The 26,771-nt window shown below is 40.0% G+C and overlaps 1 protein-coding gene across 1 annotated transcript in view; it reads right to left on the bottom strand.

Annotated features, from left to right (window-relative positions):
• Positions 1 to 517: 517 nt before the first annotated feature.
• Positions 518 to 26,771, bottom strand: part of LOC126187468 (three-prime repair exonuclease 1) — a 40,238-nt gene continuing 13,984 nt past the window's right edge. The window contains exons 2-3 of the mRNA XM_049928565.1: positions 16,930 to 17,096; positions 518 to 1,479 (exon numbers count right to left, since the gene is read on the bottom strand). Of these exons, the coding sequence (XP_049784522.1) occupies positions 892 to 1,479; positions 16,930 to 17,096 (755 nt within the window). The 3' untranslated portion in view covers positions 518 to 891. The remainder of the gene's footprint in view (positions 1,480 to 16,929; positions 17,097 to 26,771) is intronic.

The following is a 26,771-nucleotide window of genomic DNA, read 5'->3' as shown; positions in this document are numbered from 1 at the left end:
AGAGCAGAAATCTTTACTGGGAGAAGTCTCAGAGAATAAACCAGAAGGACGAAGACCTCCAGGCAGGCTGAAAATGAGATGGAGAGACCAGATTGCCAAAGATTTCCAGGTACTGAGAGCAAGGAAGGAAGATGCCAAAGACAGAATACTGTGGAAGAGGCTACTTGATGAGGCCAAAAACCAACTGTGGTTTGTGTGTCCACGTGAGTAACAGTAAGTATTCTTTATCTCGAGGAACAATGATCAGCAAAGCCCTGGCTGTTAACTGTATTAAGAGCATGAAATACTTAATATTCAAGTTTTCTTGTCAATATGATACACTTATCTTACTCAAACTTTATCAACAGACACACTGATAATGTTACCACCAATCTTTAGATGGTATAAATACCATGGAAAAGGAGGTTGAGTATGGTAAGTTGCAATGCGTATTTCAAAAGCAATACAACATAAGAGGAACAAATTATTATTTCTCGCAATTAGCAACTACTTCGTAACAAATGAATAATACAAAAGATAGCAAACATACATTTAATAGAAGTAAAAAAATTACATTATCTGTCACAAGGTAAATACAGTTTGAAACATCATGTTCCTATCAGCAGTGATACATGTATTATATTAAAAATATGATTATCAGTGCTCTTGAATAGTGACTGATGTACAATATATGACAATATAAAATTTATTTTTGCATTCCACACTTCCTCTCAAAACAGGATAAAACATTCACACGATTTCATTACTATATAAAAAACACCAAGTAATGCTGAATGCAAAAAGGCACATTACATAGTTCATTAAAACATATTCAAATATTAACAGCATTTTAAAACTATAAAAAACATAAATAGATTACAAACATAGCAACTACATTGTGCACAGCTTTCATCAGTACGACAACTTTTGTATCTTACTGAAAAGCTTTGCATTATTGTCAGTCCATTCAACAAATTCTGAACCCTTTGTAACTATGCACTGCAAGAGACTCAATGTATCACCTTCGGCATGGTGACAGTTTTCAGGTTTTTTCCCCAACAAAAACTCGTATACATCTCCCAATCTAAATCTTTTCAGTACTTTAGATTCAGTTTCATGTGTGTTTGTTTCATCAAACAAGCGTTTTCTAACCTTGCTACTTGTTTTTTCTGAAGTGCTTGGTTTGTTCTCATGAGGCTTGAGCTTAGGGGGATAATTTGCTTGTGCAATACCCTGGGTTGGTGTTTTTTCTAGTTCTTGTTGCTTATAGTCATATTTTGCATCATCACTAAATACGATACCAGCACTCTCTAAACATTTTGCCTCAAACTTCTCTACAACATCACAGAGAATATCATCATATCCATCTGAAGCTGGGAGACTAACAGTCTGTTCATTTCTTGTTTCTATGCATGATACGCCATTGGTTATCGCTTTCTGTCCAAGGAGTTGCCGAAAGGCAATCAAGGAGTCCGCACATAATATGCCGTCTGCAAGTACCTGCAAATTTCATAAACAAATATCAATAAAAAAAACACTGCAGTTAATAGAAACATAACTGTGCACTGAATTCTACTGCACACTAAAGTTAGACCAATGATTAAGAGTAATATGAAAAAAAATTGTTAATCAAAAGATGAAATAAAATATTCAGCTGATTTGCTTTTACAATATGTGAGGAACAGAGTGAAGGAAAGATTATTTCTGTAAGAACTAACAGTAATTCTACTTGGGACACAGGAAAAAATTAACTGTAGCTTATATGAAAGAGAAATTCACAATATTATCTGAGAAAGACACACAAAATGATAAAACAAACCAAAATGATGACAAATCTTGTACAAAGAAACCTGGTTAGTGTGTTACATGACACTCACTGGAAACAAACAGATATAGCTTTGTCTGTGGGTTTCAGAAGGCAGAACAGTGTTTTTTTCTGTTGCATCCTAAGAGTCAGCCAAACCTTTGCAACCAGGCAAGTGATACGCAAACCACCCACCAATGCAATTCTGCACATGGGTGCTGGAACAGTGCTCTGTGTCACAGTGACGTGCTTCCACAGCCAATTAAATAACCAACGGGAGCCCACCACCAGTCTTAAAACATCTGGCCAAAGGGAGTATAAATGCTACCAGCTTAGCTGGCTGCATCATTCCTTTGGTGTCATGCAGTCTCTGCACCAGTCATTGATCTAATGCGCAGCGCAGCTACTCAAGCTTCATTGACCAATGTTGACAACTAGGCAAAGCTGCTAACCTACAGCCATCAGTTCTGGGCTACAAACTGAGCCTGTTGAGGTTAGACTGTGCACTGAGCACCATGGCCTGACACTCCATCCAGTCTCTAAAGGCCACTGGTTGTGGGGCCTGTGCAACATCACAAAGTGCTGACGGTGCTTTAAGTCATTATCCCTCTTGCTGCTGTGGATGTTTATACACATCATTTTCTGCCATTCCCCAGGTGATGTGGGTATGTATATGTGCACCACTTGGGTTTTCCTACAGTGCTATTCTCTGTATGTGTCCTGAGACATCAACCTCTCACTGCTACTGACAATTTGCTTCCGTATCTCGGTGAACAAAAACATCTGAAGTGTTTACCATACAACACTTGTGTCTCTTTGCGTGCTATCATTTGCATTAAACTTCATTTCAATATCTTGAATTGTTCATGAAATATGACGACTTTTATGATCACAAGATTTATGAGGGTTGTAACTTTAACAGTGGCAACTATTTATTTACAGCTTGTACGAAATAGATACGTGTTTCCAAGTTTTACTGACCTTCAAAGTAGTCACCAGCATTGTGCATAACCCGTTGCTAGTGATGTGGAAGTCGTAGGATACTCTTAGCAGTGCCATTTGTGTTGACAGTTTGAGCGTCGTCGTCTATTGGACGACGGATTTGTATCAGTTCTGAAGTGAACGCCATGAAGCGTTTCCTTCAGTTTAGAAATAGAGCAGAATGCACAAGGGCTTAAGTCAGGGGAGAGCAGTAGGTGGTACAGCACTTAGCAGCCCCATCAGTCAAACAAATCAGTAACAGCTTGCACTCTACGTGCTTGAGCATTGTCCTGCAAAATGATGGTCAGGTCCTGCAGAAACTGTCATCTCTTCTGTCTCTAAGCTGGTTGTATGTTGTGTTCCAACTTCTGTCTCTATGCTTTCCATTTTTGGAACACAACATACAACCAGCTTAGAGACAGAAGAGATGATAGTTTCTGCAGGACCTGACCATCATTTTGCAGGACAATGCTCAAGCACGTAGAGTGCAAGCTGTTACTGATTTGTTTGACTGATGGGGCTGCTAAGTGCTGTACCATCTACTGCTCTCCCCTGATTTAAGCCCTCGTGCGTTCTGCTCTATTTCTAAACTGAAGGAAACACTTCACAGCATTCGCTTCAGAACTGCTACAAATTCATCTGGCAATAGACTGCGCCACTAACTGTCAACACAACTGGCACTGCTAAGAGTATACTACGACTGCCACATCACTGGCAACAGGCTATACACAATGTTGGTGACTAGTTTGAAGATCAGTAAAACTTTTAAACATGTATCTATTTGGTATGAGCTGTATATAAATAGTTGCCTCTATTAAAGTTCCAACCCTCGTACATTGCCCAAGGACAGAAATGGAGGCGCCATGATTTACAATCCTTCGCATATAAATAACAATAACTCTAGAATGAAACGAGTTATCATTCTGCTCTCAATTTTAAAACAAATTTCAGTATCTTATCTGCATTCAGTTCACTGCAAGGAAGGAGTTAAAATCAATTGTGTGTAAAGTTTACACAATATGTTTTCACCTCTGCAAACACTTTAAAATTTTGTACAATACTTTACTTATTTGATGTAGTGCTGTAACTAGGACGTATAATGAAAATAAACCCAGTTCTTTATTGAGAAAGGTATAAAAGCAAGATGTGCAAAAATCAAATTCTCTCAAATAATAGCGGTCTTAAAATTGGATGATAAGCATTTCATATTGCGTGAGCACAGGCACCTGCGTTTGGTGAGCAGTACTGGAGAGAGAGAGGGGGGGGGGGGGGGGGGAAACAAAAAAACTTCCCTCAGCACAGAGTGTAGATAGCATGTTTGTAGCAGCAAAAAGTTTAAGATGACAAGGCGACTTACATCAGGAAGGTTATTGCCTGCCACCAGCCACTGCTGCATCAGCATACTGTTGACTACTAGCCATGACTGACCCCTGGGCCTCTACCAATTAAGTACTTTATGGAAACCATGATGTAATGAAGAATGTTCAGGTTGTGTAAGTATTGTTGACACAGTTCTTGCAATGGTACTGCAGGACCCATACCCCCGCTGCTGGCACATTCAACTCTGCAGCCAGAACTGGATAGTCCATAATACTTCACTTCATAGTTTTCATAAACTTGATTCTACACTTATATTTATGCACACACCAATTTATCATTCTTCCTGTCTACTTTAATGACAAGCTTCATATCAAAAGTTGTGCCACCAGACTCATTCGCAAAGTCATTTGATTCGCACATTCAAAATTTTGGGAAGCATATCTGTTTATTGCAACAAGCCAGGTTTTGTTGGCTACAGAAAAACAAAAGCAGTTTTCTATACAACTATTTCACACTTCGTCTTGCAACTTGCACAGTTTCAAACAACATCAACTCATTTAAGTCACACAAGCTTAAAGCAGAATTCTTCTCTGTCAGACCAACTGCCATTGCATTCATTCCTGATGTTCATAATGCTTCACCAGTGGCTGAGTATTTATTTTAATCCTTTCACAGCCTCTTAATGAATTAAATCATAGAAGACTTTACCCTCTGACCCTTGGGAGATGAACTGTCACTGTGTTATCTGCAATGGTCATGCAGCATTTTACTCCTTACACAACCTTTCATGATAGTTTGTGGCACTCTGTCATCAGCATACTTAAGTAAGTTCTATACCAGAGAATGGACTGTGTTTTTTTAAGTCACTATGATCAGTTCATTGATTGACTGCCATAAGCATTAAAAGCATGGATTCTATTCCACCTGTACTGAATTTGGAACATTAATTTGAATATGAAGAGACAGGAATTCAAATCAAGAAGAAAAGGGACACTTACGCAAACTTGACTTGGTCACAAGGCTGTTTTCCAAAAACCGGACAGTGAAAACATTAGTTCTGGTGTAGCCACAACATAGAAGCAATAGAAGGGATTTAGCAATGCCCAAATTAAAATAGTGCAGTATATTTTGGATCAGAGTGGTGTTTGTGTGTTTTTAGGGGGCCCTGACCGACGATGTTATCAGCAAAAAACAAACATTCCCTGAAGGCCCAACGGTATTGATTGACTGTTGTGTCATCCTCATCCCTTAGGCATCATTGGATGCCGGTACGGAGGGGCATGTGGTCAGCACACCACTCGCCTTGCCGTTGTCAATTTTCAATACAGTAGCTTCTCAACTGGCCTCACAAGAAGGGCTGAGTGCACCCTGCTTGCCAACAGCACTCAGCAGCAGACCTGGATCGTGACCCCACCCAAGACTGGCACTGCTTAACTTAGTAATCTGATGTGAACTGGTGTTATCACAGAGGCAAGGCTGCTGGCATTGTGTTATCAGCTCCTTTGCAAAATTAGTAGACACAAACGTCGTTGAAATATGAAAATGCGAGAAAATAAATAAAAAGCAACCCTAGATAAAAGCACACTCACTCTCATCCAATCTCACTCATTACCACCTGCACCATCACACAAGCTGAAATTGTGGAAGACAGTGTTAAAACTTTTCCCATGTTCTAAAATTGTTAAGTAGAACTAAGTAAGACAAGAGGAAACTATAATAGGTTCAAAGGAATATGTAGCTGGCTGATCACTTATACCAAAAAATCGTGAGACAGGCACCATAATGACACATTAAAAATGAAGCCCTAAAATTTTTGGGAACAAGCCTGACAATTCACAAAATTTTAAAAGTCTTACCACATTTGGCTGATTGTCAATTAAAATAGAGGGCAAATTTGTTAGCAAATGCACTTCAACCCTTTGGTGCAAAATTAAAATGCAGCCTTGTAAAATGTGGCACACTGGGATCTGTACGCCACAAGCACCACACATTGGAGGGTCAGAGCAAGAAGCCACGCTTCTCAGGGCTGTGGCCTATGCAGGAACAAGGAAGGAAGACCTCATCACATCTGTATGACTGGAAAGATAGATGCCACAGCCATGTTGTAGACTACTAGACTGCTCCTTTTCTGATTGACACATGACTACTTGAAAAGTGAGGTTTTAGCATGCAGGGGGATGACACACTGAACTTGTTAAGAGTCACAACACACCTCCTTGGCTGCTACATCTGCACTTTCATTAATTACATAGAAGATAGTAAAGCCTTGAGGCACTTATATCTTGAGGACACGATCAGGGAAACAACAGAGCAATGAATAGTCCCCCCTCTCTTTAGAGCCATCCATAAACACAGCTAGAGTTGGGGGTGCTCCATTAAAATGGGCGTTTTTTCTAGGTTAGACAGTCTCAGGAAAGATCAAAAAAGGGCTCCAGTCTCAAAGAGTACAGGGCAAAGAAACGACAAGAATTGACCAAGCAGCAGTCGGTACTGTAATTGTAAATTGTCGTAGCTGTGTTGGAAAAGTACCAGAGCTTCAAGCGCTGATAGAAAGAACTGAAGCTGAAATCCTTATAGGAACAGAAAGCTGGCTAAAGCCGGAGATAAATTCTGCCGAATTTTTTACAGAGGTGCAAACTGTGTTCAGAAAGGATAGATTAAATAAAGTAGGTGGTAGTGTGTTTGTGTCTGCTGGTAGCTGTTTATCTTGCAGTGAAGTTGAAATAGACAGTTCCTGTGAATTACTATGGGTAGAGGTTATACTCAACAGCAGTACCAAAATAATAATTTGCTCCTGTGTGGGATCCTTACCAGGTAGGATTGACGAAGGACATCGAAGAAGTGCAAAGAAGGGCAGCCCGTTTTGTGTTATCGGGCAATAGAGGTGACAGTGTCACTGATGTGATACGTGAGTTGGGGTGGCAGTTACCGAAACAAAGGCGGTTTTCTTTGGGGCAAGATCTATTTACGAAATTTCAATGACCAACTTTCTCTTTCGAATGCGAAAATATTTTGTTGACACCCACCTACATAGGGAGAATAATAAAATAAGAGAAATCAGAGCTCGAACGGAAAGATTTAGGTGTTCTTTTTTCCCATCTGCCATTCGAGAGTGTAATGGTAGAGAAGTAGTATGAAAATGGTTCGATGAACCCTCTGCCAGGCACTTAAGAGTGAAGTGCAGAATAACGATGTAGATGTGTCATAAAATAACGTATTAAAAACATATGCAGTAGTGCAACCTCTCCTATACTGCACTAAATCTAAAATTACTTTGGGACTCTGCAGTATCCAGGTTAGCAGGCGATTAAAACCTTGAATTTAAGGTTATACTAGCTGCACACGAAGTCACTCCAGTACACGCAGATCCCAAAGAGCTATGTTGCTCATGGATAATTGGGGAAAGAGATATTTCAGAGGCAGATGAGCAACAGCATGGTATGCAGGCGATTTTGGGGCACTGAGGAACTTAACCGTATTTACTCGAATCTAACCCGCACTTTTTTCCCGGTTTTTGTAATCCAAAAAAACTGCCTGCTGCTTAGAATCGAGTGCAAAGCAAGCAGAAGTTCTGAAAAATGTTGCTGGGTGTCGCCACAACTAACTTCTGCCATCGAATGTATGTAGCGCTACACAGGCACGCTTTGTAGGCACAAAGATAAATACTGGCACCAAATCCTCTGCGTCAGTAAATAAATTAAAAAAAAAAGGGGGAAGTCTAGCTTTTTTCTCCACCCCGAGTTTCGATCACTGTATTTTCATACATTATCCAACGAAGTAAATACAAATTCCGTATTGTTCATCTTCGAATGTAGCAGCATTTCAATGTACTATGAAAATCCGACTAGCAAGACTGTTTGGGATGTTTGTCAATATGGCCAACTCTACTTGTCAATATGGCCAATTCTACATTCTGAATTTTTTCTACCTGTGAGGAGAGATGGTTGCTAAAAGGAACTTTAATGAAATGCGAATCACATGCAGTATTCTCTTCACCATAAGAATAATACGAATATAAACATTTTGCCATGTATTGTTTCGTGTTTGCTGCTGTCTCATTTAAATCCTGTCTGCTAATAAACTACGAAACTAGAGTGAGACAACAGCAAACGCGGAAGAATATACATATAATGTCATGTTTATATTCGTATTATTCTTATGGCTAATAGTGATACAGTCAGAAATGAGGCACAGCAACTGACTAGACTTTTAAATCTAAGATGACTAATTTCTGTGCAGAATGTAATGTACTAAAGACGCGTCCGCAAAGATTTTCAAACGGAGAAAAATTTTCGCTAAACTCTCATTCAGAACATCTTCTATCATACGCCGTCTATTATTTAGTTCTTGTTGATCATTATCAAAGAAAGCAGCAGTGTAAGTAACAACAAATAGCAGTCTCTTGCCATTGTTTTGCTAATGAGACGATTCCTCTCTATTTTTTTAAAGTTGTAAGCGGCGGTAGCGCGCACAAAAGCAAGCCATGCCGCGAGCGGTGACAGGCCATAGACACACACTATCAGAATGCGACAAACAATGCATGACACAGTACAGTAATGAATTTTCAGATTAGAATGACATAAACACCTATAACAAAGAAAATGGCGCTTATCAGATCAAAGAAAAATAAGCAATCAATTCAAACCATACGAAGCACATGAAAAGGGAAGGGTACCCGTATAAATACGGACGGAGCACCTGACGCATAGCAATGGCTACCTGGTAAAGCTTACCTGCTAAGCTTACGACTCGAACCAAATTACTGTAGCTGTATTGTCATTCATTTGACCTAAATTGTGTCTCATATTTCAATAGACCGACTTTGTTTCGATTTGGAGATGCGGCCTAAAATTTTCTCTCCCCTTGAATTTCGAGTCTCGAATTTCAGGTGTGGCTTAGATTCGAGTAAATACGGTACATGCCTGATGCACCATGAGGAGCAGCCACTCGATGGTGAGTGGTGGTTGCCCAGCCTTAGCAAAGACTGGGTATGGGGCTGGTCCTACAAGTGCCCATGGCCAGCATAATCCCCTCATGGTCAATACTGTCAATGAACTTCTGAAATGAAGGCCTTGCTGGCCCACACACTGTGCATGCATAGTCTAGCTGTGATCACATGAAAGCCCTGTAAAACTGGAGCAGATATGCCCTGTCTACTCCAAAGACCTATCGCAAGGCACTTTAAGGATTCAGTGCCTTGTGGGTTCTGGCTTTCATGTGTCTCAGGTGTCGTAAACCCCACAGTTTAGAGTCAAAATAAGGTGCAGAAATTTCATCGATCCTTTAAAATGTAGAATGGTGTAAGTTGCAACTGACGAGTTACTGTTGCAACACTGGGGAGGAACAGAAAACTGCAGAATTGTCCACAAACAAGGAGCTCTGTGCAGGGCTTAGCCTAGATGCGATACTGATTAGGGCTACGACAAAAAGGGGTAACTCTTGAAACACTGCCCTGACAAATACCTGCTCAAAACAATTTGGCAGTACATCACTAACTTGGGACCTAAAACAGTGCTTTTATAGGAAGAACTGTATGAATATGGAGATGCAGCCATGAAAGTGCTATTGGTGCAGCTGCCCTAGAATACTGTGTCTCCAAGTAGAGTCTTACACCTTACTGGTGTCAAAGAATGTACCATTATAGCAATGGTTATGTAGGAAAGCCTGTTGAATACCCGCCTCTCGCAAGGTCACGTTGTCAACAGTGGATCAAAATCTCCAGAGTCCACACCGACAGGAGTTAGCTGGTCTCTAGCAATCGGACTAGACAATAGTTAACCATTTGCAGCAAGGTCTTTTCTACACAGCTTGTTAAGGTGATACTCCAGTAGCTACTAGGACACGTTTGGTCCTTTCCTGGTTTGAGGAGAGGTATCAAAATTGCCTCTCTCCATGAGCTGGGAAAGTGGGTGTCTGCCATATCAAATTAAAACATTCGAGGAGGATTTATTTTGAGGCTTCTTCCAAATGCCTAAGCATACTGTACTAGATTTGGTCATGACTGATTGCAGAATCACAAGCCTCAGTGCCAAATCCAGGGCAGTTGTAAAACTCAAAATTTTTGGATTTGAAGCCCAACTGCCTTTCTCTACAGTGACACTGTAGCAGTGGAACTCCGGACCCTGGGTGGCACTGGCAGTAGTTGCTGTAAAAGTGCTCTGTCATTGTCTGGACGATGTCTCTGGCCATTTTTAGGCGACATCCCTGTTTCAGCACTGGTGTTATTGGTAAATTACTGTGTTTACTGTAAATATTAATTGCTTCCTGTACTTTTGTAGAACAAGTGGAATGGTTGATGGAGTCCAAGAATGGTTGCCATTAGCTTTTCTTGCTCTCTTTAAAGACATTTTGAGTCTTGGCTCTTGTGACGCGGCAGACTGTGAGGTTGTCTGCAGTTGGGTGGCAGTTAAACCATTGTAGAGCCACATGCACGACCCGGACTGCTGAGTGGTCTGCCAAGGTACAGGTTGCCTCATAAGACAGGGTGTATATGTGGACAAAGAAAAAAATTCCGGACTTCTCAGATAAAAAATACACTTCTTCCATGTTAAGTGACAGTATACTTTTCCATGGAACTGTAAAACTTATCAATCCTTTGAATGATTAACATTTTAATACATCATCATCATCATAGAACTTACCGCCGCCACTTAAGGGGCTCCGGAACGCCCTATACTTGCAATGTTAAAATAACGCTTATAAATTACATCTTTCCTCACAAAGTATTTGAGGTAGGAAGTTGAACTTTTTACAGATTATTTATTGGAATAGGGACTACAACTTAACACAGGGATTTTACAAAATTTTAGTTCAGTTATTAAAGATGATTTTTTTTTCAATTGTAATGAAAATTCACAACATTTTTTTGCAATTTTTTATTTATATATTCAAAAATACACAGTTTTTTGGAAAAAGGCTGTGTTAAATTATGCAGAAGGTACTGTGTAACATTTACTGAAAGTTTGAAACAAATATGTTTGGCAGATCCTTAGAAAACATGTAATTAGTATGAGAAAATAAAAGTTTTGGGAATCGAGCGACAAAGATTGGATTAACTTTTTAGTGCATTCCAGGTCCATAGGATGGATTATCTTCATCCTCTGCAAACTCCTCCTCCAGCTTCCTCTTGTTCCTCCTCCTGTTTATTCTTGCTTGTACTTCTAGACTCTTTACAGCCCTGTCTGCAGCCCGAAGGCGTTCCTTGTCTAAAGCAAGCATCGCTCGTACCATGTTAGAACCTATCTTCATTCCCATATTTCTAAATACCTTGCACCTCACAATGTTGCCATCATTGAAAGTCGCAACAGCATCATACACACTAAAGTGAAGTGTTTCTATTCCAACAAACAGTCTTGGGGATTCTCGACCATATAACACTATTTACACTTTCATTGGGGTTTTGAGTTTTTCCGTGAATACACTTTTTCAACAGTTCGGGTGCTGCTAAGTCTCTGAAAATAGGTTAGCCACAACACATACTTTATCTCACAACACTAAAATGTACCTGATGAACACGGACGTTAATAATAACACCATTTGACAGCAGTTTAACAGCGCCACAGTGGGTCACGCCCATGTAGAACACATTTCAAAAAAAATTTAAAAATAGTTGTAGTCTTCGAAATTGAATAAATTATATATCTATTAAAAGGTAATAGTCTGCAGATTCAGAAAACGCAAAAAAGTAAAAATTGAACTTTTCATGCTTTTGAGCCTTTCCGGAGCCCCTTAAGAAAACGAGGTCTTGGAAAGATCTCTGATGATGTGCAGGAACATGTATGCTGCATATTTTCGTATAACTATACACTGCATATTTTTTGTAATTACGTAAGTGTAAATTCGAATACCTCCAAACACAGTACTTTAGTTTCCAAAGCATTGAAATCAAGACTGTGAGGCCCTTTTGTAAGCCAATTATAGCTCATGTTGTGTGATCTTGCCTGCTGCTATTCAGAGTATAAGACATGTGATGTAGTCTTACAACAACAACTTCACTGTTAAGTAGCACGAACACACAAATAGGAAAAGTTAATGGTTTAAATTAATATACATAACGTAGCTACAAGAAAAGCTAAGCTTTCACGTTTAATACTGGTCTTTTTCTTGTGTGTGTTACACTAAGATGAATCACACAAATGCACCAGTAAAATTTAAAATAATGATACACGTCTGGTCTTCTGGACTCTAAAATTCTTGTAAGTGGCCGGTCCTCAAAATGTTACGATGTAAATGAGAGTCAAATGCTCGATGATTTAAGAAATTAATCGTACATTCTCACATGTCATTTAATTCATCTTGCATAAAAGGAAATTTATTTTGAAAGTAAAGCTTTTCAAATCAATATTCACAGTATTTTCTCCAGATCTGCCAGTGTTTCAACACTTGCCAGGAAGTATGTATAAAGCATTGTTTACCAGACTTTGCCTTTGGAGATACTGAGAGCTCTCCAACGTTGGCAACTGTGGCTTTTTCTGATGTTCTCAGGGGGGCTATGGGCTCTGAAATAACTGCAACTTTACATACAACTGCACAGACAAATGCAGGTGTCAGAGTTACCACTAGCAACCTCTGTTTGTGTAGAGGCATTGGCTGTCACAAGAGTTTTTTTTTAAGAACTGAAGGAAAGATGTAGTGAAGGTGGGAGGCTAAACGCCTTTATAGATTTTTTTGGCCTCACTACATGGGAAACACCTTGTTGTTTTTAGCCCCTGTCTCTTCATTCTTCAAGATAGGCACTGCTGTCTTACTCCAGACAGGATGATCTCCCTCACAATTTACATACTTCAGAGGAGATGAACAACTGACTCTTTCATGCGTAGCCTTAACACACTTGCCAAAAATGGCTTCCCCTTACACCCAAGAGTAGTGTGTCCAAAGTGCTTGCATTAAAACAGTATACTGGGTTGGGGACGTAAGGATGCATGTTTAAGTGAAGGAAACCTGCCTTGACACACTCTGGAAGTTTTGTGCTGTTGAAAGTAACTTTAAATAAGTGATTTGACCATATCAGCATCCACCCTTTTCCATTGTATTTTGTATGTCAACAGTGCCTTCTTGGGTCCACTCAGACTTCAGCTTTCAGTTCCTCTTTGGAAATAGCTATCAGGTCTCCGAGCAACAACACATTTGCTGTAGCTGAAGATTATGTGTAGCTTCGTTTCGATTGCAGATTCCTTGATGCATTTAACTTTCTGCAGGTTCTTTACTTGTTGAAAATTAAAAGTTCTAATGAACAATGTACAACTGAGGAATCACTTGATTTTAAAATTCCAGCAATGCCCTCTAAACACTTCTGAATGTAGAAAAGTTAAACTTTCTTGAAGTTGCCTTCTTTTGTTTCAACTATTAAAAGCACATTCTAACCAGCAGCATGTGTTCTGTTACAATAAATAGAAGTACTTGGGATAACACCCCCCCCCCCTCCCCCCGAGTCAGGAGGAGTGACTTCACGAACTCTCTTGTTAGATTGGGTACTGATGCTACCAGAGGTACACTCATTCCACCGGGATTTAAAAGAGTGAAGTTTAAGACTTGCCTGAGCAAGCCTTACACAACTGAGGTGTAGCTGGTTCCTCAGAGGCTGCCCACTAATGACTGTTCAACTCAACAGCCTGAAGTAAGTCCAGAGCTAATGGTTACAGAGGACTGGCACTGCTTACTAGGCGCAACCCAGGGGGCACGTGTGGCTTATCGAATGCCACGGATGCTGCAAGTACTACCGTGTGTGTGGGATCATGTGTGGCAATGAAGGACCAACATTTCCATCTTCATGTCAGCAGCTGACGCACATATCAAAACTATGGCTGCCAATATATAGCATTCCACCACTTAAACGATGGCAGGGAGCAGCTCAGCTGAAAGCTAATGTCTTCAGTCAACTAACTTAACTTGAAACCTAATGATTTATAAACCTGAAGATTGATTTGAACACACAACGGTCTTAGCACATGGGAACTGTCTTGAGTTTCCCATGATTCAAAACCAACTCATCTAACCAGTTTCACATGAACTACAGTTACAGTTTTGTCTCTAGCTGCAGCTTCACATTCTACTCATCGAAAACATACAACCAAGGTACACTAAACAGAGATGGGACAATGAATCTTAGTATTTCTGGCACACCAAGACTGCATTTCATGAACAGCGTCAGAATTGCACTCATATTTTCATTGTTACACTCATGTAATGAGAACACAATACTGTGCTCCTTGGGCTGTGGTTCTGTTGATGGGACTTATGGATTGGATACCTTTTACAGCCAAATTGAAATTATCTACAAGCAGACTTTTGAGATTTTCAGCTTTCAAAGTTAACTTTCCTCTGTTGCAACTTTTTGTTAGTTACTGAGAATTAATAAGATTATTTTGTCAAAACACAAATTAAATAATTGTTATCTAACTAGGGTATACAAAAGTTAAATTCATCGATGTAGAAATATTTCATGCAAGATAAAGATTGTTTTCTGCACTGTATCTATACAAAAGGTTTTGTATCAAAATGAAGTTACACAGTGTAATGCATAACAAAATACCGACAATAAGTACAAGGTCCTCTGCTTATGTAACCCAGGCAAGCTACGAAGATTATTTTTTTAACAGGGCATAGCATTTTAATTCTTATGCTTTTGACAAACTGCCTATTGGCTTCTGTCTCGGGTTCTTCGGCCGACGTTCATCTAATGATTTTTCTGACGTTTCGCCAGCAAGAGTGGCTGGCATTGTCAAAGCTTCACCCTCCATTGCCGGTGGTGAACTGGAGCCGAGCTCGCGGGCGCAGACTATATGTACCTGGCGCGCCAACGTCCGAGGGCTTTTCCACGGTCATTTCCGGTGCGGTTCTCCTCTTGCTACCTGCGACGGTAGTTCGCTGCAGTACGGGAAGCCAGGATCCGTTTACCTTAAGGCTTTCCTCTTTCTTGTTCAAACTGGTCACGTGTTTTTGTATTTCTACAGCTCCTCTGAACAAGCGCGTGTGATAGCGGTTCTCTACAGCCAGAACTTCCGTGTCTGCGAATTTTATTACGTGGTTGGTCTCATTCAGTGCGTGTTCTGCTACGGCCGATTTCTCCACCTGCCCCAACCTGCAATGTCGCTTATGCTCCTTGATCCTGGTGTTAATGGATCATCCAGTCATTCAGACAAACTTTTCCGCACATGCATGGTATGCGGTATATTCCAGACATTGCAAGTGGGTCACTTTTCTCCTTCGCGGATCTAAGACACTCTTTGATCTTCCTTGTCGGTTTGAAAATAGTCTTTACGCCTTGTTTGCACAATATACGGCCGATTCTGTCCGTCACTCTGGGAATGTATGGCAGAAAGGCCGTACCCGACATTTCTTTTTCTGGCTCCTTACTTCGCCGAGTGTTTGGCTCAGTTACACTTCTAATATAATTTGTGGAGTACCCATTGCTCCTCAGGACAGTTTCCAGGTGTTGCATTTCTCGTTTGAGGTGTTGTGGCTCTATGTCGGTGATCCAGGAGCGCTAACGATCGGTCTCAGTGGAACGTTGTTCTTATGGATCTTGGGTAATCCATACAGCCAAGGTGGTAGGGCTTTTGTGTTGCGCAGGTTTCTCTGTATGTCCGCCAGCAGAGAAGACGCCTTGATTAATCGATTCATATTCCGTGTGATACGTTGCGTCGGATCTGCGCTTAGTTTTTGGTACGTCGTCGGATCTAATAGGTCTCGGATCTTTTGCTCATAATCTTCGGTCTTCATTACGACGGTCACATTCCCCTTATCGGCAGGCAGTACCAATATACTCTTGTCGGCGCTGAGATTCTTAATGGCTTGTATCTCTTCTTTCTTCAGGTTGCAAGCTGGTGGTTTTGCTCGGCGCAGTATCCTGGCTGTTTCTGTGCGTATTTCCTCTGCCCTTTCACAAGGAAGGGCATGAATGGCTGCTTCGGTGTTGGCAATGATGTCCTCCATAGGTATGGTTCTCGGGATGATAGCGAAATTCCCTCCTTTTTGAAGAACAGACACTTCCTCTTCGGTCAATTGTCGTTCAGTGAGGTTGACCACTGTGTGTGACATGTCGGGAGTCGCCTTGTCGGTCTGCTTCCGGCATCTTTCAAACTTTTTCTTCTGTCGCTCGGTGCAGCATTCGAGCGAATACGTACAACACGGAGAGAGTTGGCAAGAACGGATCAGGAACTTCTGGACATTTTCTATCAACTAAGTAGCAGAATGCATCGAGACGACTGGGACAAGATCGACAGCATCACTCACAGGAGCATGCAGAACGAACTCGAGTAATATCTGCGAGACAATGAATATGATGTTTATTTCTGCAATTTAGAATGTTTAATGAGAAAAATTCTACTACTGCAGTGTGCATTTTTAATTAGTCATTACAGCTGATAATATTTTTCAGTATGATACACTATGACTGAATATGGTATGCAATTTGTGAAAGCAATAAAGTAACAGATTTCAGTTTTATTCCTTAAAAAAAAAAAAAAAAAAAAAAAAAAAAAAAAAAAAAAAAAAAAAAAAACCCACCACACTTTACCTCTTTGCTCTGAGGGCATTCTTTTATAAATTTTACTTTGCTTTTTACTGTAGGCAGAGCTGTTCTCCACAGTAAAAAATTAAAATAAAATAAAAAAAATTTGACCTTGTACTTCACTTTTAACATTTTTGTACCACTCAGCACCAGACAGTTTGCAAAACACATGGCACTACAGGGGTTAATGAATTATTCCATATTCATATATTATTGTAACCTTTTTTTTTTAAATTTGGAGATGGGTCATACTTCTCAATAATTTATTGGCATTATCAAATTTATGACTATTAGGCGTTTATCAATATCATAAACAGAAAAAAAAATGTATCACCTTTCCCAATCTGTATAGTTCAGTCTGAAGTACTGGGAAGTCAAACCTAAAACCATTGTGTGAAATTAGGCACACAGGTTGAGGCAGTCGTCTGAGAAATGCATCCAATAACATGAACACATCATCATCAAATGGGCTACAGTCCTCTAGTGTGTCATTGTACAGTCCTGAAAAATAGAAACACACACAAAATTTGAAGAAAGACTAAAGAAGGATTATTACAACAACGTAATTTGTGTGATGATAAATCATCCAAAGTTTCATTACTGTATATTTTGCGGATCTAGATAATATGCAAAACTAAACAATTCTTACCACCTCATCTCTGCATAGCTACTGCAACTTACTTCAATATAAATCTGCTGCCTTGGTCTCCTCCCACAATGTTTATCCTTCACACTTCCTTCCATTTCCAAATTGGCAGTTTTTTTATACCTCAGAAATCATCATATCAACTGATCCCTTCTTTTCATAAAGTTGTGACATAAATTACTTCCCCCCCCCCCCCCCCAATTCATTTCAGTACCAATCATTTTTTATTCGAGGTACCCATCTAATCTTCACAATTCTTGTATGGCATCACATTTCAAAAGCTTCAATTCTCTTCTCATCTGAACTGTTTTAGTCATCTAAATTATACTTCCATTAAGGTTACTCTTCGGACGAATGTCTTAACACTTTATATTCCATGTTAATAAATTCCTCATTTCAGATATGTTTTCCTTGATATAGCCAGTCTGTATTTTGCTGCCCAAATAGCTGAACTCTTCTACTACTTTTAGTTTCTCATTTTCTAATCTAATTCCTCGGCATTGCCTCCTCACTTCATTCAACTACATTTCATTAGCCTACTTTTACTTTTGTCAATGCTCACTTTATAACCACTTTTCAAGAAACTATCCATTCTGTTCAACTGCTCTTCGAAGTCCTTTACTGTCTGTAACTGCGTCGGCAGACCTAAAAGATTTTATATCTTCTCCAAATTTCTCCTTGGTTTCCTTTACTGTCTGCTCTAAGTATATTGAGCATAGGCTGCAACCTTGCCTCACCCCCTTCTCAACTATGGCTTTCATTTCATGTCTTTTGTCAAAAGTTTTGTAACGAGTCATTAAAAAAGGTGGTGGTGATACTAGTAGTAATAATAATAATAATAATAATAATAATAATAATAACGTAAACTACATGTACCAGAAACACTCAGTTTCATGGGGCCTTAATAATTGTGACACAGAAAGCCCTTTCATTGTAGTACTAATTCCCACCACCTTAGGGCAGCCTGGCCAAAAAGTATGAAAACAAGCAGACATACTGACAACAAACATTGCAATTCCACAGCTCTCATCGAGTAAAATACACCTTGTTACAATACACTATACCAATTGAGGTGCTTCACAAACAACATGAGTTGACTGGCCTTCTCATTGGAAGGTAAACTATACTAAAGGATAATGTCCTATTTTTAGTACGGCAAGTGTGGCTTCGTTCCTTCTGCTGATGGGGCTGCCAAGAGGTTCACCCCCCAACAGAGTTGCTGATATGAATTACCGCAGTATTTTGTTCTATGCTTCACAACAATTTTTTTCATACTTTAATACTATTCTTCTTAAATCACAAAGGAGTGAAAGACTTTAGCTACCAGTGGGCATAGATTTAAATCAATGGAGGAAGTTGAAAATCTGTGTTGGATCAGGATTTGAACCATGGTCTTCTGCTTACTAGGCAAATGTGCTGACCATTACACCATCCAAGCACAGTAGTCATCACAACTGCATGAATTACCCTAGCACGCCTCCAATCAGATCAATTACCCATTGTCTACACTACTCATGGCATTTCGCCGATTCCCATAAGAGTTCGAGTTCGGTGTACATCTGCACTGAAGAATCATTGGTCAGCCTCACCTTAGTTATATATGTGATGTCTGTTCTTTCAGACATGTCTGCTGATGATATTGGGCGAGTGCCACTACATCGGTAGTGTGTGTATAATTTGGATCTGATGGACGGCATGCTAGGATAGTCCATGCAGTTGTGATGACCCCTGTGTCCGGACAGTGTAGTGGCCAGTGCATCTGCCTAGTAAGCAGGAGACTCTGGTTTGGATCCCAACCCGGCATAAATTTTCAACTTTCCCCATTGATTTAAATCAATGCCCACTGGCAGCTAATATCTAATACCTTTTCATCTCTATTCAAAGGGCTGCATGATAAATAGACCATTCTTCTTCATTTTGCATGATACCATGGTGGGGGTCAGTTCACCAAATCACAGTGCCTTGTTACGTGCTTTGTTGGCAACTTCATCAACTGTATCTTTTTTTTATCTCAACATGCTTAGTATTCTTCATTATTTTCCTGGCATATGACATATCCCATATGCCAGAAAAAAAAGAAGGATACTAAGGCATGTTGAGATAATGACATATTCCATCCGGAGCTTGTGGTCTCGTGGTAGCATTCTCGCTTCCCGAGCACGGGGTCCCGGGTTAGATTCCCGGCAGGGTCTGGGATTTTCACCTGCCTCGAGATGACTGGGTGGTGGTGTATCATCATCACATCATATCATATCATCATCATGATATCCCATAGTTTAATATTTTTGTATTGAGGACAGTAGTAGTTGTGCTCGTTAGGCTCTGCAGGTTAAAGCAGATGGGAATCACTGTGCTGTGATAATTCATTTCAATGTCTATACTATCTAAGACAGTTCTGCAAAACATCTATTATTATTTTGAGAGATCTGAGGGCACTAGGAGAAAACTTTGAGGCAACTGAAGGCACTACCAGATTTAACTTATTGTTTTATATATAACAATAAAAATTATATAAAATACTTAAATAAACACAATATTCTGTCAATCTTAAAAGAAATCTGGACCTCTGAAGCTGCAGCATTACAACATATCCAACCCTTTGCAAACAATATTAAGATATGACAAACTCAGCTATTTTCTTTCATCCTAAAATTCTCTGTTTGTAGTTTGTAGCACTGTGGTCACTGTTCCCTTCCTTGATTGTGATGTTAATACATCTTATTATTAATTCCTAATAATGAATATTACAACCAGTAATAATCATACTTTTGAACTGAATTGTAGGTTCATGTGTTAATCATCTATGCAGTTAATCTGTTTTATTCTGCAGGGAACAGTGGCCCAACAAATCACTCTTCCCTTTCTTTTTGCTCAGGTATGTACTTAGCGCATTTTATCTTTTCCACTCCAATGCTATCACTGTTTCAATACAGCATTAATTGATTCACAAACATGACTATCTTCTCACACTGAATGTTGCTTCTCTATTCCATACCTACGTACCCTCAGAAAAAACATGGCTCTGTGAACTTCCCTGGAACAGCAACTGCATGTCAGAACCTCCTGGAGCCCGTGAAATTCTGGTCACCTATGAACTTCCTAGAAATAAGGATCTGTGCCCTCCACTGCAGTTAGGGGAGAACGTACCAAACTTCCTGCTCAAGCAGTCCGGAAGTATGCACCAGAGCTACCAGTGACACACTGTTCAAAATTAGTGTGATATTACATAACATTTGTGTAACCCACATGATGCGTAGTCTCACTGTTTCCACAAAGGTACAAAATATGACTTCCTTTAGCAATGAGTCTTACTCCATAGAGATCAAAATGTTTGTTTATGATAATATCTTCTTGGGTTGACAGCTGAGTCAATGCGTTGTTCTCCAGAAACGTTACTGCAAGTTTCTTACTTGCCATCTTCAGGCAAAGTGTTGGGTTCATGTTTCATCCAAGTCTTTATAGCTGCTGGACCACGGGCTTCTCCGCATGCTCGGTGCTGGTAGGGCAAATCAGGCGCGATTGGAATCAGCGCAGAAGCACGTGGTTGGGGAAGGGGGTGGGGGGCGCGGGTGCCGGGTCCTGGTGTCTCATCTCAATGTGGCCTGTTTATTCCGTCCGCCGCCACCAACCTGTCGCCACCACCAACCTGTCTCCATCGGTGCGCCCTTGCCTTATTCTTGATAATTTTGTGTTCCATGTGATGCTGAGTTGGAATCCACTATCCCAACTGACCGGGTTATTACTGACCCATATCTCTACTACCCCTTTAATACGAGTCCCAGAAGCCTTTCGCTCTACACAGTATCTTGGTTTCTTCAAATGGAAACGTGTGTTCTTCACTGAGGAGGCTGTGCTTCGCTACCATGGATTTTTCTTTCTGTCCGAGGCAAACGCTTCTCACATGTTCAGACCTGCATTCTGTTATGCAACGCTGCGTCTGTCCAATATATTGTTTCCCCCATTTGCAGGAAATGCTATAGATACTCGGGGTTCATAGACCCAAGGCATAGCAATTTTCAAATACAGCTTTATATAGGAACAAAAGTCATAATGGCACTAGTCAAAGATATTAAAACCCCCAAATGAACCAAAATGCAAAAATATTTTCTAATCATTAAAAATCTGCCAGTTTAACAATAAAATTTAGTGCACTATAAATAATTTAGTAATGTGTATCAGGTTGCATGTATGAACACTATATTTAAATATTGATATAGTTTGTATTTCAGTTTTCTTCCATGGTCAAGTGTTGCAAAAGATTTCTGTGCCAATTTTCTGACTGGATGCCTCAAGGATCACAGAATAAAATGCAAGTTTATGAAGGTTCAGTACCTTATATGGCTGTATACCATGTGAACAAAGTGAACTATTCTGCATAACCTTGTACTGTGTTCTATCTACTACAAGTTCCTGTCAATACCCCACATATTGCAATGCCTTGTATGTAAACATAATGGTTCAAAATTAGTTTACAGCGTAACTATCAATTTCTAGGATCTTTTAAAGACTAGAAATACAACTGCTATGTGCTTGTCTTATGTTAAAAATGGAGAATTTCAACGAATTAACATCTTACCTCAGCACTGATCCCTGCACACTGACACAAACCAATGCTGCTGTTTAAAACACCACTCTTGCCAGGATAAAAAGTTGTTCATTTCATTTTTATGAAGCAAGTAATTGATGACTCATAGCTCACAGATCTTCCAGAGCAATGTTAAGAATAAAAGCATCAGGCAGGTTATCATGCATTTCGCGTCTGGATAAAAGGAACACAAACATGACACAAAAACATACTTTAGGAAGCTAATGTCTGAAATATTCAAACACAAAGCAATGACATAACATATAAGCGGAAAGGTTTGAATTAGTAGGTATTTAAGGCTCTTGGCTGAAGTCACACAGTAAGAGGAAAAAGAAGAGGACAAAGCAGTGACAGGCACTCTGTCTGAAAACTTAACACTAATAAACTCCAAGCATTAATGACCACACAGACTCACTTTCCTCTAACTGGCTCTACTGCCATTTCTCTTCCCACTCCATTGCACCCTCTTATCCTCATACCAGAATAACACATCCCTTAGTAATTTTCTACTTCACAGCAACCATAACAATCTACATCTATACTCAGCAAGACACCCCTTGGTGAGTGGTGAAAGGTACATTATAACCCATTATCATTTCTCCTCACATTAAATGTTCCATGCATAAATGGTGGGTGGTAAGAGTAACTGCCAAAAAAGCCTCTGCACAAGTTTGAATTTCTCAGATTGTCCCTTTAAAGTAATTTTTCAAGGCACATTCGAGACAAAGACTGCTTGACTTTTCTTTGAAGTGTGTTCTCAGGACTATTACAAAGAGTCTCTGCACGATGCACAATGGCTCTCGTAGCCTCTGCTATTGGGTTTGGGTGAGTGTCCCATGACACACTTATAATTGCTAAACAAAGCATGACAGACACACTGTAATAAACGATCTTCTTTGGACCTTCTTTCTGTCATCTATTAAACCTACATCAATGGTCCCAGAGTGATGAGCAATACCCAAGAGTTCATCTAAACAGAGGGTTTGTAAGTTATGTCATCCATGAAAGAATTACATTTCATTATGATTCTTCTGATGAATCTGTCAGACACCAGCTTTTGCTGTAATCAGTTTTGAGCGACCGTTCCTATTTTAAAACTGCACCATACGCATAGATATTATGAGCTTGGGCTCATTTCCAATTACTGACTATCAGTTGTGTGATATAATAATGGCACTTCCTGTCTATTAACATACAATGCATTAAATATTTATTTAATCTGATAATCAACTTGGAGGTTCTGCAAGAAGCAACAATTCTCTGTGTATCTGCTATAATTTTGAGGTCAGTTACATTCCTACAAGCACAGTGTCATTCATGAACAGTTCATTGGAATCACTGACACTATGCACCAGATTTTATTTTGTGAACAGTAATGATCTTTTAATATTTCATACAATATGTCTGAAGCTTTTTCATGCCTGTTGATTTCTCCCCATATGTAACTTCCTTTACTGTTATCTCATTCTGGATTCTCCGTCTGTCCTCTTTACTAATGTTATCAGTATTTCACACAGGTGCATGCAATACGGGTGGCAGACATGTCTTGAAACATAGAATAGTGTAAAGACACAATATCCTATCTTTCCACAAATATGCCATCCAACTGGGCTGCATGCACCTGTGCGTTAAACAGTGGAACTATCTCTTCTCACCCACAGCTGTTCCCCCCCCCCCCCCTCCTATCACCCACCCCAGCAGAGATTATTACTCAACACCCAAATTAGACTTCAGGAATGTTTACTAGAAATCCTTCCCACATGAAAATTTGTTTTCCATCCTGGAGTTTTTGAAGTGTTATGTTGACATGTGCACAGATGCAAACACCAAATAAATCTAAGCCCACTGCATGGCTGAGGACAGCTCTTGAACAAATCATCTTGACTTGCCAGATAAATGAAATATTAATGAAAAAAATTAGAAATAGGTGGTGTCTGAAAGTGATTAAAGCAAGAATTATAATGAAGAAACTTGGGAAAATGCTACGTGATAGAGAAAAAACAGGAAACATGTCTTTTTATGCCTAGTAATCAATATTTAAGAACTATTCGCATTTGACTTTCTTGCTTACATTGAACCTTGCTCTGCAGCGCACTTGCCACCACCGCCACCGCCACAAATGAGACACAGGATATATTCAATAAGGTTTAAAAAATTAGAGAGACAGGAAGCATATAAAGCAGAATGGTTTATCATTTCATTAGATATTCCTTTTTTTGTAAATATGTGCAGTAACACATACGCAGCATTGGACAGCCTTCTTATGTCTGTCTGATCATAAATAATGCTTCAAACATTAACACCACTAACACAGTGCTGTACTTATTGCGATAAAAAGTGGTGGTGTATTAATTTCATTGAGACTAGACAGGATTGGATTACACACTGGCAACATTAAGTGTTGTGAAATGCTGTGACACTCATGTCTTTTCACTTTTACTGTTCATAAGTTTACGTTCTTTACAGCTACTTAAGCAAGGAAGATTCTCGGAACCTCATCTGGAGAAGAAGACAATATGTATCCTATATACATAACAGAAAATAGCACCCTCACTAAAACTGAAGCTTACTGTGAAGTTTCTGAGAAAGTAATGGAAATTCACCTTTTTTACATACTTCGCTTCCCATCATCTCAAAACAAACTCCCTTATTGTGTACAACAACATATTCTCTCAAAAAAGACAGGGAAGAATCTACAATACACAGCACTGGGTAGGATATTCAGAAAAAACAGCCACTGCTGAGGACTTAAAATTATGTCTATGAATATTTCCTTTCATATTTCAAAATAACACGGTTGTGGTAAAGCAGGAAATTACATATTGAAGGAGAAGCACACAAAGCTATTAAAAAATATAAATAAAGAGTTATGCATACAATTCTACAATATGACTTGTGGCAACAACACAAACCATACCAACCACCCCGTCCCACAAACAAAAACTTCTAACGGCCATTTCAAACCTTTGTTGTTATTACCCAAAATATATGGGAGTTGGTATGTAACATCCACTTTGAAATGATCAGGTCTGGTGTACAGAGAGTGAAAGATTATCTACAGCTTATACAGAAACCACATTGCAGTTCTAACAGTTAAAGGGCATGAAAACAAGGCTGTAGTTGAGATGGGAGTGAGACACCATTGTAGCCTATCCCTAATATGTCATTCAATCCATACACTGAACATGCAGTAAAGGGATCAAAAAGGAATTTGTAAATGAGGTTAAAGTGCAGATGTAGATGAAGAAATTCAATCATGCTGGGCTTATCTCCTGGACTCTACAGTGGAAACAATTTTTCACTACCAACCTTATCAATTGGGCTCAATCCATAATTAATACTGAACCATGCATGACTCAGTTCACTATTCCATCCTAATGTGATGCCCTCAAACCATCCCATTAACTTTCAAGAATTTCCTAACCTCAAACCCTGCCTCAACATCATTCCCCAAATCCCTCAACATGGAAACAACCTTACATACACAAAATACCACCAAAAACTGATCCCAATTTTATAATCCTATCTGTCTTCAAATGCTACACGACTGTAGTTATGAAACAAAGTTATTACCTGGCAGAGGGACTCCACCAGCTGTCAGATATGACAACCTGCAAATCCTGACACAGTGATCTGATTCCTGAAATGCAGCAGGGTCTCCTGCTACTCATCAAATCTTGATGTCCATCGCAGAACCTCTCCTCTAAGTGTATCTCTCTCCTCATACCTACCACTCTCCACGTTTCCTAAAGCCCAGAAAGCATTCACCATGGACACCCCTTGTGGATGGCAATGAGACCCCACGGAGAGAATCTCTGCACTCGTGGACCAATACCTTCAGCCTATTACCTATAAGGTATCCTATAAAATAGGAGACACCAACCATTTCCTCCACAGTTCTAGTGCCCTGCTCGTCGCTGTTGATGCCGTTTCCCTCTACACTAACACTTCCAATAGTCATGGCCTTGCAGCTATTTAACACTACCTTTTCCAAAGTCCGACTGCATACAAACCTATAACCTACTCCTCTGTCACCATTAGCAACTAGCCTATATTATCACTCACAATTACTTCTCCTTTGAAGGTATCACCTACAAACAAATCTTTGTTACAGCACGCAGACAGTTACACCTTATGCCAACCTGTTCATCATGGGCCACCTGGAAGTAGAGATGGGGGATCCGCTCTTGAACTAATTCATAGAGTTCAATCTTTCAAAGGAGTGAACAATCAGTGATTCAGAAAAAAAGAACAGTAGCTCCAAACGTTTCCCACGGCAGAGAGAGAGAGAGAGAGAGAGAGAGAGAGAGAGAGAGAGAGAGAGAGAGAGAGAGAGGGAGAGAGAGAGAGAGAGAGAGAGACGGAGCATATCAGCAGCGCCTCTTTTTTTTTTTGTGGTTTTAGGGCGCACAACTTCAATGGTCATGAGCGCCCTGACTACTCTAAAAATGCACCGCGAGCCACAAGTTGACAACAACAACTAAAAGGAAAAACACAATAAAAGACAGACTGACAGGCATAGGATTAAAAAACTTCATCAAATGTCCTTAGCAAGGTGTGTCAAATTGATAAAACAAAGAACACGAGCAGCTGCTCGTGGGTCATCCGCTAAAACGGCATCGAAAGTAATAGGCAGGTTAAGATCGAGGCGCAGTTGGTTAAGATCGGGACAGGACATTAAAACGTGTCTAACCGTCAGCAAGTGCCCACATGGGCAGAACGGCGCCGGCGCAGCCGTCAGCAGATGGCGATGGCTGAACCGGCAGTGTCCAATCCTTAACCTTGCTAAAACGACCTCCTCCCGCCGAGAAGGGCGTGAGGAGGACGTCCAAGCCACGGGAAGAGGTTTTAAGGCCCGAAGCTTGTTGTCGGTAAGTGCAGCCCAATCGGCATGCCACAGCGACACAACACGCCGACAAATGACCCTGCTAAGATCGGACGAAGG

Source organism: Schistocerca cancellata, chromosome 5, assembly GCF_023864275.1.
Source record: "Schistocerca cancellata isolate TAMUIC-IGC-003103 chromosome 5, iqSchCanc2.1, whole genome shotgun sequence".
In the NCBI taxonomy this organism is placed as follows: Eukaryota; Metazoa; Arthropoda; class Insecta; order Orthoptera; family Acrididae; genus Schistocerca; species Schistocerca cancellata.
This window is presented reverse-complemented; position numbering and strand designations above follow the sequence as displayed.